General features: G+C 41.8%; 1 protein-coding gene across 1 annotated transcript; it reads left to right on the forward strand.

Moving 5' to 3' along the window:
- The first annotated feature begins 304 nt into the window (after positions 1-304).
- dhtkd1 (dehydrogenase E1 and transketolase domain containing 1) lies at positions 305-11,782 on the forward strand. Its single transcript, XM_062546833.1, has 17 exons — positions 305-574; positions 886-1,038; positions 1,365-1,576; positions 1,717-1,911; positions 2,151-2,420; positions 3,148-3,319; positions 3,425-3,623; positions 5,289-5,601; positions 5,738-5,822; positions 6,520-6,659; positions 6,883-7,033; positions 7,330-7,436; positions 8,990-9,154; positions 9,417-9,499; positions 10,253-10,422; positions 10,712-10,797; positions 10,989-11,782. Exons 1-17 carry the CDS (start codon positions 394-396, stop codon positions 11,088-11,090), a joined length of 2,784 nt encoding a protein of 927 aa, XP_062402817.1. The 5' UTR covers positions 305-393; the 3' UTR covers positions 11,091-11,782.
- The last annotated feature ends 412 nt before the right edge of the window (positions 11,783-12,194 follow it).

The following is a 12,194-nucleotide window of genomic DNA, read 5'->3' on the forward strand; positions in this document are numbered from 1 at the left end:
CAGTAATGACACTCAGTATGTGTTAATATGAAATTTAAGCAAACAAATGTCACGACAGTTTATGACGAGAGTTTGGGGATCACCCCTGGATTACATATTGAATCAATTAATTTATCGGATTGATTATTTTGAGGTGATTAAATGATAATAATGACTATATGTTAGATCTACCTCACTGCATAGGCCTACTACAGCGATGGCGACAAATGTTTTCAAATGTACGTCCTCGAACTGGCCCTACTTTTTGGATCACACTGTAACCAATGGCGTTTCAGGTCTTTGCGCCGCCCCCGTCAGTCATAATAATATGGCTGCTTTCTGCAAAGTGTCTCTGCATATTGGCGCTGTGAACTTCCGAACCTAACACCGTGAAAGATTGGACGGTTACCAAATATGTCAGCTCTTCTTAAATTAAATAGATTGTACAATCTTTCAAGATATACTGTCTGTGCTCCACGACCACATTTGGCCTGTCTGTACCACACGGAAAAGGGGGTGTATGGTTACAGACCCAGACAGAACGACTTGAGTTCCAAAGTTTTGACGAGCGACCATATCTCTGCGCTAAATCAAGGTCAGTGTGTGGACATAACATGTAATGTGGAAGGTAATCATGTACATTTAATTGACTGTTACCAAACGTCAGGCATTTTTAGGCTACGATCAATATCTGATGTCACTTCTGATGTGCAATGCAACAGGTGACTGTTGCAGTAACCCTACGCTAACGTTACATAGTTTTGTAAGTTCTCATCGTGGCATGAACACAATGGTATGTACTAGCCTCACTATAGTGCGTTATCCTTGCATTCACAAGCTCGGTCTTTCAGTTGTGTTGTGGGTTAATTGGCAACTGATATAAAGTGTCGAATCATGCATGAACAGACCATGGACTGGCACGACTGGTCGAGGCATATCGAGCACATGGACATAAAGCAGCAAAGATTAACCCATTGCTTCCTGATGCGCCGGTGCTGGAGACCGTTCCGGAAATCAGCGCGTTAGATGGGACTCTTGAGGGGCCCTTCAGGACCAATGGTGAGCACTAGTTGTAGGTGACCTTAGAAACTCTTGTAGGTTAAATGTTAACTCCCTAGCTGACTCATTTTTACAAATATTTTATAGTAGTTACTTCAAGTCTTTATGAGAGTTAATTAAATGTCTTAATAAATAAACTTAATCAGCCTAAGTGTTGAAAAAAAGACCTTATATCAGAATCAACTGAAATGTGGTTGGTAAGAAATAACCAGGAAACACATCAACGTGTTTTAGATCCATCCTATCGATTTCAAAATCTGTGTGTTTTATGTGTGTGTGTGATATTCTGTTTCATGTCATCTATTTATTTATGGGCATCTTTGTAGGTTTGCGTCACTTTGGGAAAGCAGAGGCATCACTGGAAGAAGTCCTTGCTTACTTGAAACAAACCTACTGTGGGCAGATCTCTGTGGAGATCAGCCATCTGGAGACAGTGCAGGAGCGAGAATGGACTGCAGACCGATTTGAGGAGCTCAAAAAGGAAACTTTTTCTACAGAGGAGAGAAGACGGCTAGCTCAGCTTATGCTTGAGTCTCAGGTAAGTCACTGGGATGTGGAAAGTGACAGGTCTCAGGCAGCAAGATAAAATAAAATCACTGCCTGTCCTAGATAAGATGACATTCATCTGATTATTCTGTTGTTTGTCCCCTTTTTTTGTCTATGCATGTGAAACGTCAGGAATTTGATAATTTCTTGGGCACCAAGTTTGCTACTGTGAAGCGGTATGGAGGTGAGGGAGCGGAGAGCATGATGGGATTCTTCCATGAGCTGTTCCGTCATGCGGCGTACAGTGGTGTGACAGATGTGATCATGGGTATGCCTCATCGTGGACGCCTGAACCTGCTGACGGGACTCTTACAGTGTCCACCCGAGGTCAGTAGAAGCAGGAGCAGCACATACTATCCCATTACTCGTGTTGCTCGTTACTGTGCCTGTGTCACTTTGTGCAACTGCAGCCTCATGGTTTCTGGAGCAGGAGCCTTATTAATTATTATACTAATTAATTGATCCTAAGTGTTGTAGAACTTATAGTCTCTCTAGTACTCTGTTCCCAGGGGCGTCCTCATTTGCATGAGGTCTGGCTCACTCCGATGCGGCTTTGTGTGTTTCAGCTCATGTTCCGCAAAATGCGTGGCCTCAGCGAGTTCCCAGACAACTCTCCCTCCATCGGCGACGTGCTCTCCCACCTCACTTCCTCTGTGGAGCTTGACTTCGGGGCTGGTCACCCTGTCCACGTCACCATGCTGCCTAACCCATCTCACCTGGAAGCCATCAACCCAGTCGCCCAGGGCAAGGCACGCGCCCGACAGCAGCTTAAACAGGATGGCGATTATTCCCCCGACAGCAGTGCCCAGCCCGGAGACAAAGTCATCTGCCTTCAGGTACAGCCCCCATGCATCACACTGGGCAACTATAAACCTGAGAACATGTATTTTTCCTGTATGTTGACACAGTGGTTTTGAAAGTGGGGCTGCGAAGGGGTGCCAGGGGGCCCGCAGCAAGTTGTAAGGAGAAATTAAACAAAAAAATAAATAAATGTAAATATATATAGTCAGAGGAAGAGATCTTTTTCAAGTTTTGGATGAGTATTCAGGCAATGGACTTGATTTGTCTTGCCATGTGGGAGTGTGTTGTGGGGCCACAGCTATGACTGAAAATGCTGTTGGAGTGACAGCTCTCATCAAGCAGAAAGCCCTGAATACAATTTTCACACACTGGATGCTCCATTGTAAAGTCCTTAAAATAATGTTTCCAAAATCATTTCAGTAGCTCATCAACTTGTAACAGGGTGAACGGCTCTACTGCATTCCCTTTGCAGCCCTATTGGGTATAACTGCAGATGGGGTAGCGGATCTGTAGTTCGATGGAATGAGATATAAGAAACTACAAATTTGACTTGCTTTGATGTTGCAAAACATCATACTTTCATAAAATCATGCAACATACTCAACCTTGTCTGTGGACATCGTTATTTGCGAAGCCGGAGCTGGATAAACAAATAGCGTGCATGCGACAGAGGAAAAGTGCTTTAGGGTTGTTTCATATCAAATACATCAATATCAAAAGGGCATATCATGTGTGATCTGTATAACCAATTGCCTTTTGCAGGTACATGGAGATGGCTCATTTTCAGGCCAAGGCATTGTGCCAGAAAACTTTACACTGTCAAATCTACCTCACTACAGAGTTGGTGGGAGTATTCACCTCATTGTTAATAACCAAGTGGGATATACCACTCCTGCGGAGAGAGCAAGATCATCGCTGTATTGCAGTGATGTTGGTAAGTGAAAACAAAGCGTTTCTGCTCAAGTATATTTTACACTGGATTGCTGATATGCTGCAACAAAGAAGGACTAGTGAACTGATTTCTGGGCAACTCTTCCAGGTAAGATGGTTGGCTGTGCTGTGATACATGTGAATGGCGACGAGGCCGAGGATGTTCTTCGGGCAACAAGACTTGCAGTGGAGTATCAGCGGAAGTTCCGGAAGGATGTGGTCGTTGACTTACTGTGCTATCGACAGTGGGGACACAACGAGTTGGATGAACCATTTTTCACCAATCCAGCCATGTACAAGATCATCCGGTATGCAGCTTATTTATGAAGTTTTGCTGCAATGATCCATTGTTGATCCATTATACTGTACTATAGTACATACCATACAATGTAAAAAGTAACACTAGGCAACAATTTGCCACTTTTTGAGTTGAGCTTTGCTGTCATCATGCAACTAGTTTTGATATCATCTTCAAATTCACTTTGATGGTACTGTACATGCTCTTGTGAAGGCCAGATAAACAGCAGCCATTCAGGATTATGCTGCTCTGCAAGCAGGTCTTCACCACACCGCAAAAATGTAGGAGAGCCTGTCCCAGCACAATTGTTGTTGACTTTATGGTATAGGCATAGGCTGCAGACAATGCCAATAAGGATCTGGCTGATGTTTGGCAAGATTTTGCCTGCCTTTTAGGGATCACTAGTTTTAGACCAAAACTTCCATATTGCTGCACTACCAGTAAATGGCGTGTTGAAAAGACACTAATTGTAAACACATTATGTTTTTCTCTACTGTGAAGCATGAGTAGAAATACTCAATTTTTTACATAAACAGTCAATATAAAGAATCAGTGAAGCAGAGTATGTACATGGAATGAATGTCAGTAGTGCGTGTTGTTGGTAGCATTGAGTAAAATTACTGATACAGAAAATAACCTCATGAAGAAAATCGAGGGCTGAGAACCAAAGGGGCGTAAGTGACATTTTGGTCAAAATTGAGTTATATATATATCACCTGAAAGTAGGGATGCACCGATCTGACTTTTTCAGTCTCGATACCGATGCCTGGGCTCTGCGTATCGGTCGATATCCGACACCGATCCCATTGTCAATTAATAAACTGTAAACCTCTCCATGTGGAAAAGACTAAAGGCATCAAGCTTGACTTAAAGGGATATTCTGCCATTTTTGGAAATAAGCTCATTTCCCACCTCCCCTCGAGCAAAACAATCTATTTACCTTGTTCCCGTTCATCCAGCCATTCTGGTGATGCAACTTTTAGCTTCAGCCTAGCATAGACCGTTGAATCGGATTAGACCATTAGCTTCTCGCCTGCTAGCTTCATGTTTAAAAGTGACTAAGATTTCTGGTAATTTTCCCATTTAAAACGTGTCTCCTCTCAAGTTAGAAAGTGCAATAAGACCAACTGAAAATGAAACCTGGGGTTTTTCTAGGCTGATTTGACATGGAACTACACTCTCATCTGGCGTAATAATCAAGGGAAGTTGCAAACGTACCATGGGCACAGTGATATCTGAAAATAGTCCTTATAGACAACAAGCATTAAGTAGTTTGTGATATTACTGTGTTTGCAACTTCCCTTGATTATTACGCCAGATGAGAGTGTAGTTCCATGTCAAATCAATCAAATGAAATTCGGATCGGCCCATGGATCTGCTCATTTTCTCCGATCCCCGATCCAGCTATTTTGTTCATATCGGGGCCGATATCCCTACCTGAAAGCTCTTGATGAGCTCTTTCTAGCTGACAAAATTATAGCAGTAAAATATTTATGAATATAAAGTTATTGAACAAAAACCACAGGTCTTTAACTGTGAACATATAGAAGCAGTTAGATTTGTTTTGGCTCTCCTGTAAAGTTGGTGAAATGTCACTCACTTTGGTTCTCAGCCCTCGAAATATTTGGCGAAACATCCTTGTGAATGTGGTCCTTTTTCCCTTCCCATTTTCCAGGGCCAGGAAGAGCATTCCAGACTTGTATGCGGATCTGCTGGTGTCCGAGGGCCTGATGACCGAGGAGGAGCGAGGTCAGATAAAGTCCACCCACTATGGCATGCTGAACGAGCGGCTGGCCAACATGACGCTGTACAGCCCGCCGTCCACCAATCTGCAGGGCCGTTGGGGGGACCTGGTGGAGCCCCAGGCCCGCATCACCACCTGGGACACTGGCATCGCCGCACCCCTGCTGCAGTTTGTGGGGGCCAAGTCAGTGGCCATCCCCGAGGAGATTAACCTTCACAGTCATCTCAGAAAGACACACGTGCAGGTTTGTGCCTTTCGGAGGCCATGTCCTTGACGTAAAGTTACAGTGTATGAGGTGTCTGATAACGTTTTAGAGGAATCAGTTGTTACAAAGAAACAGAAGGAAGAAGCCTGCTGACATGGAGAAATGTTCCAAACAGGCTCGGCTGCAGAAGCTGGAAGACGGAACCAAGCTGGACTGGTCCACCGCTGAAGCCATGGCTTTTGGCTCACTGCTCTGCCAAGGTAGGCTATGGCGATCAGAACTTAAAGAAGGGGAACTAGACAAATAGATAGATATGCATTCCCAGCCGCATTCCCCCTCGGACAATTGCACTCATTGTTGCATTTATTCTTACTGCACTCTACCTTTTTTTACATTTTCATTCTTCATTATTCTAACTGCAGCTTTTTTAAAAAAATCCTAGAATTGGATTTGCCTTAAAAAGCTGGAAATGTTTACTACAGTATGTTGTAAGTCACTTTGGTTAAAAAGCGTCAGCCAAATGTAATGTAATGTAATAGACCTATAAACTGTATGCTAACAATATAGTTCTTCCCACCATCAAAGGTAGGGTAGAAGATACTTGATATCTATTCCAGCAAAGCTGCATTTTGAAAATACACAGGTCAAAGGTTTGATAGAGGCATCAGAATCCAATCATCATTAACAATCCGTTCAGTATGATTGGATAGTTTTTTTCCTGGATTGTTTGTTCTAGAGGCCACTAAAACTTTTCATTTTTGTGTCAAAACTTTTAATTAATTGGTTGCAATGGGGGTGTGAAGAGTATTTCAAGCAATATGTTAAAAAATGCTCCAGAGAGCCTGCTCCAAACCCACCTTTAATCAGGTTCCAAGTGTGGAGGTAGTCTGCCACACTTGTCCAGCAGTTTTGTGTGACGGTCTGTGATCTTTGCTTGTTGATTTTTGTTTGGGCCAGGGTTCAATATCCGTATCAGTGGGCAGGATGTTGGGAGAGGCACGTTTAGTCAGCGCCATGCCATGGTTGTATGCCAGGAGTCCAATGACATGTACATCCCACTGAATCATATCGACCCAACGCAGAGGGGCTTCCTAGAGGTCAGTGGAAAGCTCAAAAGACTTGAGCTTGTCTGAGTTTGAAAATTGTTAATCTTCTCTGTTTTCAAGATCTGTTTGAGTAATGAATGCTTTGATGGATATATGTCCTTTTGTTTAAAGTAACAATCTCTCTCTCGTGTGTGTGTGTGTGTGTGTGTGTGTGTGTGTGTGTGTGTGTGTGTGTGTGTGTGTGTGTGTGTGTGTGTGTGTGTGTGTGCATCAGGTGTGCAATAGTCCCCTGTCTGAGGAGGCAGTGCTGGGATTTGAGTATGGTATGAGTATTGCCCAACCCAAGCTTCTACCCATCTGGGAAGCTCAATTTGGAGACTTCTTCAATGGAGCACAGATCATCTTTGATACCTTCATCACAGGAGGTAACCACAGTTTATAAAACTCCTTCAGACATGCAGCCATGGCATTTTGTCTTGGGTGTTGTCTCATTTTTCATTTTAGGATCACATTCCATGCGTTGGGCATATTCATTTGGTAATTTCACAGGACTATGTGTAACGCATATTTTGAAATTACCATATGATTTATTAATTGGTGTAGAAGTTGTGCCTTTAACAAAACCGTTTGCTTGATGGAGAATGTGAACATATGGCTTAAACTTGGGTTTTTCTGAAAAGACTTGTCTGTTCATATGTAAGTGCATGGCATTGTTCTCCAGGTGAGGCTAAATGGCTGCTACAGAGCGCCATTGTTATCTTGCTGCCACATGGCTATGATGGAGCTGGACCTGAGCACTCCTCCTGCAGAATTGAGCGCTTTTTACAGGTGAGGAAACTGTCAGTGTCTCTAATTATCTCACCCACTCACTCGTTCACCAGCACATACTGTATGGGCAGGGATGTCTCCTTTCACACTGCCCACGCCAGTTCAGGGGCCTCATTTCTAAACGTTGCTATGCTCAAAAAACAGTTGCATTAACAGGATAATATTTCTACATACATTTCTATGCATTCTGATGGTGAGATCACAAGATAAAGCTCTGTCTAACAGATGGGAAAACCTCTGTGGATAGTTATTATGTATCACAGCCCATAATATGGAGGCAAATATGCCTACACGTTTTCACTGAACCGCCTGTCCATTAGTAAGACATCGATGTCCCTTAATAAGATTTTCATATACTGTAAATCATGCTGATTGAGAAGGCTACCTCTCAAGGCCTACTTGCGCAGCGCTGATTCCCAGGAGGGATAGTCTATTAATGTGAATTATTTTATCTGGACTTCTGCTGACACTGACACCCACAGATGTTTAATTAAGACACAACTGCCTTTGTGACTAGAATACAAAATGTAAGAGCCTCTAATAATGGTAGCAGCTAGAAGGCATAAAAATGTGTCTACCTACTTGAATATTTATTTTATTAAGAAGCACACTTTCCAAGCATCGATAAACACTGGGCACACGTGTCCTCTCTCATATGGGCCACTGCTACTTGACTGCAAGGTGTTCCAAGGTAATCAGAAAAGCCAGTGAATATCAAATAACACCCCCTTGCCATGTTATTATTTGATGAAGTTTAAAGGTTGCCTTATCTTGCACCTTATGGTTCGCAGTCTAATAATAAGACAATAACACTGCAAAATATACGGTTATTAAGTTCTTTGAATTCTCAAAATGATTTCACTCTTTTATGTAGGTTTTTCATGTAGGTGTCATGTTTTAGACCTGAGGTGTCCAACAGGTAACTTGCGAGCAACCGGTAACCCTCCAACTGTTTTTGAGTAGCTCCCCAAAAGCTTCAAGGACACTTTCATAAATCTGATAAAGTCACTTGATAATCCTGTTAAAGTTAATTTCAAATCAAATTCACAGTGCACTAACAGAGAAGGTATTTTAATGAGCCTTAAAATACATAAAACGCTTATTCAGCTGTTTTGGATGGAGACCAGCTATGTGAATACTACATGCTACTACTAAAACGGTGGTAGCTGTCGGCCATGTTCATTTTGTCAAAGTAGCTCTCGGAGGAAAAAAGGTTGGAGACCCCCGTTTTAGACTTTCTCGTTCCCTGCAGACTTCCTTCTCCAAATCGATGTCCCGTCTAATTTTTCCCATCAACGACTATCCAATAAAATGCTTGTTATTTTAGAAATGTTATATTTCATGTATGTCATGACTATTGGAATTTCAGTCATCAGTTGCAGTAGGCAAAAAAGTCCTTAGGAGTTTTTTTTCCTATTCTGCATTTATGACATCTAGTACTATTACTTTGAACTCGTCTCGTACAGTATTAAGTGTGACCCAGCATTTGCCGTTTATGAATACCCGCCACAGCTTATGTCCATTCTATGTACCGGTATTTGTCTATCTATCAGATGACTGATAGCAAGGAGGAGGGTGTAGACAGTGACACAGTGAACATGTCTGTGGTGAACCCCACCACTCCAGCACAATACTTCCACCTCCTCCGGCGACAGATGATCCGCAACTTCCGCAAGCCTTTGATTGTAGCCGGACCAAAGACACTGCTAAGGTTCTCAGTAAGTCTGACTTTTTTCCTACCTGTTATGTGCATACTTTTGCTCCACCTCTCAATATACATGGCTTTATATTTCTGTATACAATTCTACCACATTATTGAGGCTTCCTTCAATATCTAATGAATTTAATTAACTTTGTGTTAAGTCTGTATATTTCTGCTGTTTGTGTGTGTGAGTGTGAGTGAGAGAGTGGAAGGGGAGGTGACTGTATGTATGAAAAGACAGATAATGACTCAAACTAAATTTGGTGTCCCCCTAATAGGGTGCTGTGTCTAGCCTTGCTGACTTGGCTCCAGGAACATCTTTCAAACCTGTGTTTGGTGACCCATCGGTGAACCCCTCTAGGTGAATCGTCTGATCACAAACTTTGAACTCTACATGCAGCTGTAATGTGCTTTAGTGTTAAAACTAAGTGTCAGACTGGGCAGAGAGCCAGAAAGAACCATAACTTTGATCGTGTTCCCCCTATCTAAACAATTATGCCATGGTCTAATATCAGCTCTTCAAAAGGCACTTTTAAGTCTGTACGTTCCAAAGTCTGCGGGCCCCCAGAGGAGGTCAGGGAGTTACAGAGAGGGGCATGTTTTGAGAGTGAAAAAACGAGAATCCAAACAACCAGCTAAAGGTCAAATTAACCTCGGCAGTGTAATTTCAGCATGTTGAATAACCTGTTTGACAATGAGTTTGAAGCTTACTTTTTACTTTCAGAGTATGGTTAGAGTCTACCATTTAGCCTTTAAGGTAATAATATGGCTAGTTGTAATATTAATACAAGGGACATGGGCCTAACATAAGCCAATCCAAAACAAATAATCTTATTTAATCATCCATCATGAAATCATATTTGATCCATAAAGGTTTGATCAGTTTTATCAGGTAATGGGTGCTAATTTATCTCATTGTCAAAGTGAGGCCTGCCTTGAAAGGGTTCCAAAGATTAAGAACCATCGTTTTAAGTTATGTCATGCACAGAGTAAATTTGAAATGAAAGAGCATGATGTAATTAATTTAATACTAAATGCTTCCATTCAGTATTATTTCCATGACTCCTCCTCGCGCTTCATGTACTCTACTAGTCAAACCTGTAATTCCCCACAGTGTCCAGCGGGTGCTGCTCTGCTCTGGCAAACACTACTACGCCCTGCTGAAGCAGAGGGAGTCACTGGCAGCAGCTGCCCAGAACACGGCACTAATCCGGCTGGAGGAGCTCTGTCCCTTCCCCTTGGAGGCTCTTCAGACCGAGCTCTCTAAATACACCAATGCCAAAGGTGAGCGACTGTTTAGACCCTTGAATGTTTTCAACTGAAAGCACAGTAGGTGTTTCAGTGAGTCATGTTATTGTGTAGTAATCATATAGTCATCATCAAGACTTATCCCAGACTATTGTTTGGATTATCTTGTGAAGTTTATTTACTTGGAGTTTATCTGATTATACAGCCTTAGGTTATCTGGTTATGAGTAGCATGGGTTATCTGGTTGTATGTACTGTATGTAGTAGGTTAATTGTCAACCTTCTACTCACTCACTCACTCACTCCACACTTATGCACTTCCACAGAGTTTATATGGAGTCAGGAGGAGCCCCAGAACATGGGTGCCTGGTCCTTTGTGAACCCAAGATTTGAAAAACAACTGGCATGCAAGGTATATTCTCTTTTATATCGAAAGTAATATTGTTGGGAATGCAAATGATTTGTGAATCTGCGAATGTGAATGTGCCTTAGATTCTTATTTTGTAACTGTGACATAAATTTGTATCATTGAACGCCTGCAGAATGACTATTGTACTACCTATTCATTACCTGAATTGGTGCCTGCTATTCTCTGGTCCTCAGCTGCGACTGGTCAGTCGACCATCTCTTCCTGCTCCGGCTGTGGGTATCGGCATGCTGCACAATCAACAGCAGGAGGCCATTCTCGCCGCCTCCTTCAGCTGAGAGGCCTCCTCCAGGTGCACAATACAGAACACCTGCACACGGTGGCCACTGAAGGGGACCTAATTTGACCTTCAGGAAGAGGACCTCTTCGAATGTTGAGTTTGAGAAGAAGCTCTGTGTCTAACAGAAGAGAGATTATTTTTTATAACTGTTATTGAAAGTGTTCTTCCCCTATCCAGTTCCTTCATTGGATATCCATGGTTAACAAGATTGTTATTTTGGTTGAAGGATGTTGAGTAGAAATACTTGAGTTCCAAGGCTAACAAAAAAACAGGCATTAAGGGATATTAGCTTCAACCCTACTGACTTCCAGGACATAACTATAGAAATGGATGTTTAGTCTGTATAGCAAAATATTTTTCTGATGGCACGGGGCACAATATCCTTCAATGAATTTATACAGCATAACACAGTTTACTAGATTGACCTCTCAATAGTACTCCAGCCTCAGTAACAGTGATCAGTTTTGTCTTTGTTGTTAATGAAAAGTATTATTTAGTATAGTAAATTATGTAGGATAAGTTATTATGCTGGATGTAAAGAGTTGTTTATTTTTCAAAACAGGATAGTTAGAATAATTGCATTAACAAAACACAATTCAACAAATAACAATAACACTGTATTTTATGTATTATTGGCAATTTTGGCAGTTTATTTGTGCACAAAATAAATAAACCCCCATTCTGTTTTCAGCAACTGCTTTTTAATTTGGTCAACTATGATCAACAGGTGTTTGTTTTACTTTGCCGGTATCATAGTCCATTGTATTATTGAATAATTGTTGATTGTGGTTTTAAAATAATTTTCTCTATAATCCCTCTGTCTGTACATGACAGATGTCACATGGTCATCAGCTACAGGACAGAAGCTATATTTTTGACACACCTGCAAGTGGAGCTTCCATTCTTTTGCCTTATTTTTCTTTTCTCTTAAAAGTTTAATGCCATGCTATCTCTACCATGACCTTAGTAGGCTACTATAATCAATCAGTAGTTATCAGGTCACCTGTTAATTTTGATGTCCTCCAAACTGTAATAACAACTATGTGTAGCCTACTGTCTCAGTGTGTTCACTATTTACTGTAATTAAAGCGAGGCACTCTGT

Source organism: Sardina pilchardus, chromosome 10 (genome assembly GCF_963854185.1).
Source record: "Sardina pilchardus chromosome 10, fSarPil1.1, whole genome shotgun sequence".
Lineage (NCBI taxonomy): Eukaryota > Metazoa > Chordata > Actinopteri > Clupeiformes > Clupeidae > Sardina > Sardina pilchardus.

Bases quoted from the DNA above. Each gene is read 5' to 3' on its own strand.
- dhtkd1 (XM_062546833.1), top strand. From the start codon at position 394: ATGTCAGCTCTTCTTAAATTAAATAGATTGTACAATCTTTCAAGATAT. The intron at 1,912-2,150 runs GTCAGTAGAAGC...TGTGTGTTTCAG, and splicing joins TCTTACAGTGTCCACCCGAG to CTCATGTTCCGCAAAATGCG. The intron at 5,823-6,519 runs GTAGGCTATGGC...TGTTTGGGCCAG, and splicing joins TGGCTCACTGCTCTGCCAAG to GGTTCAATATCCGTATCAGT.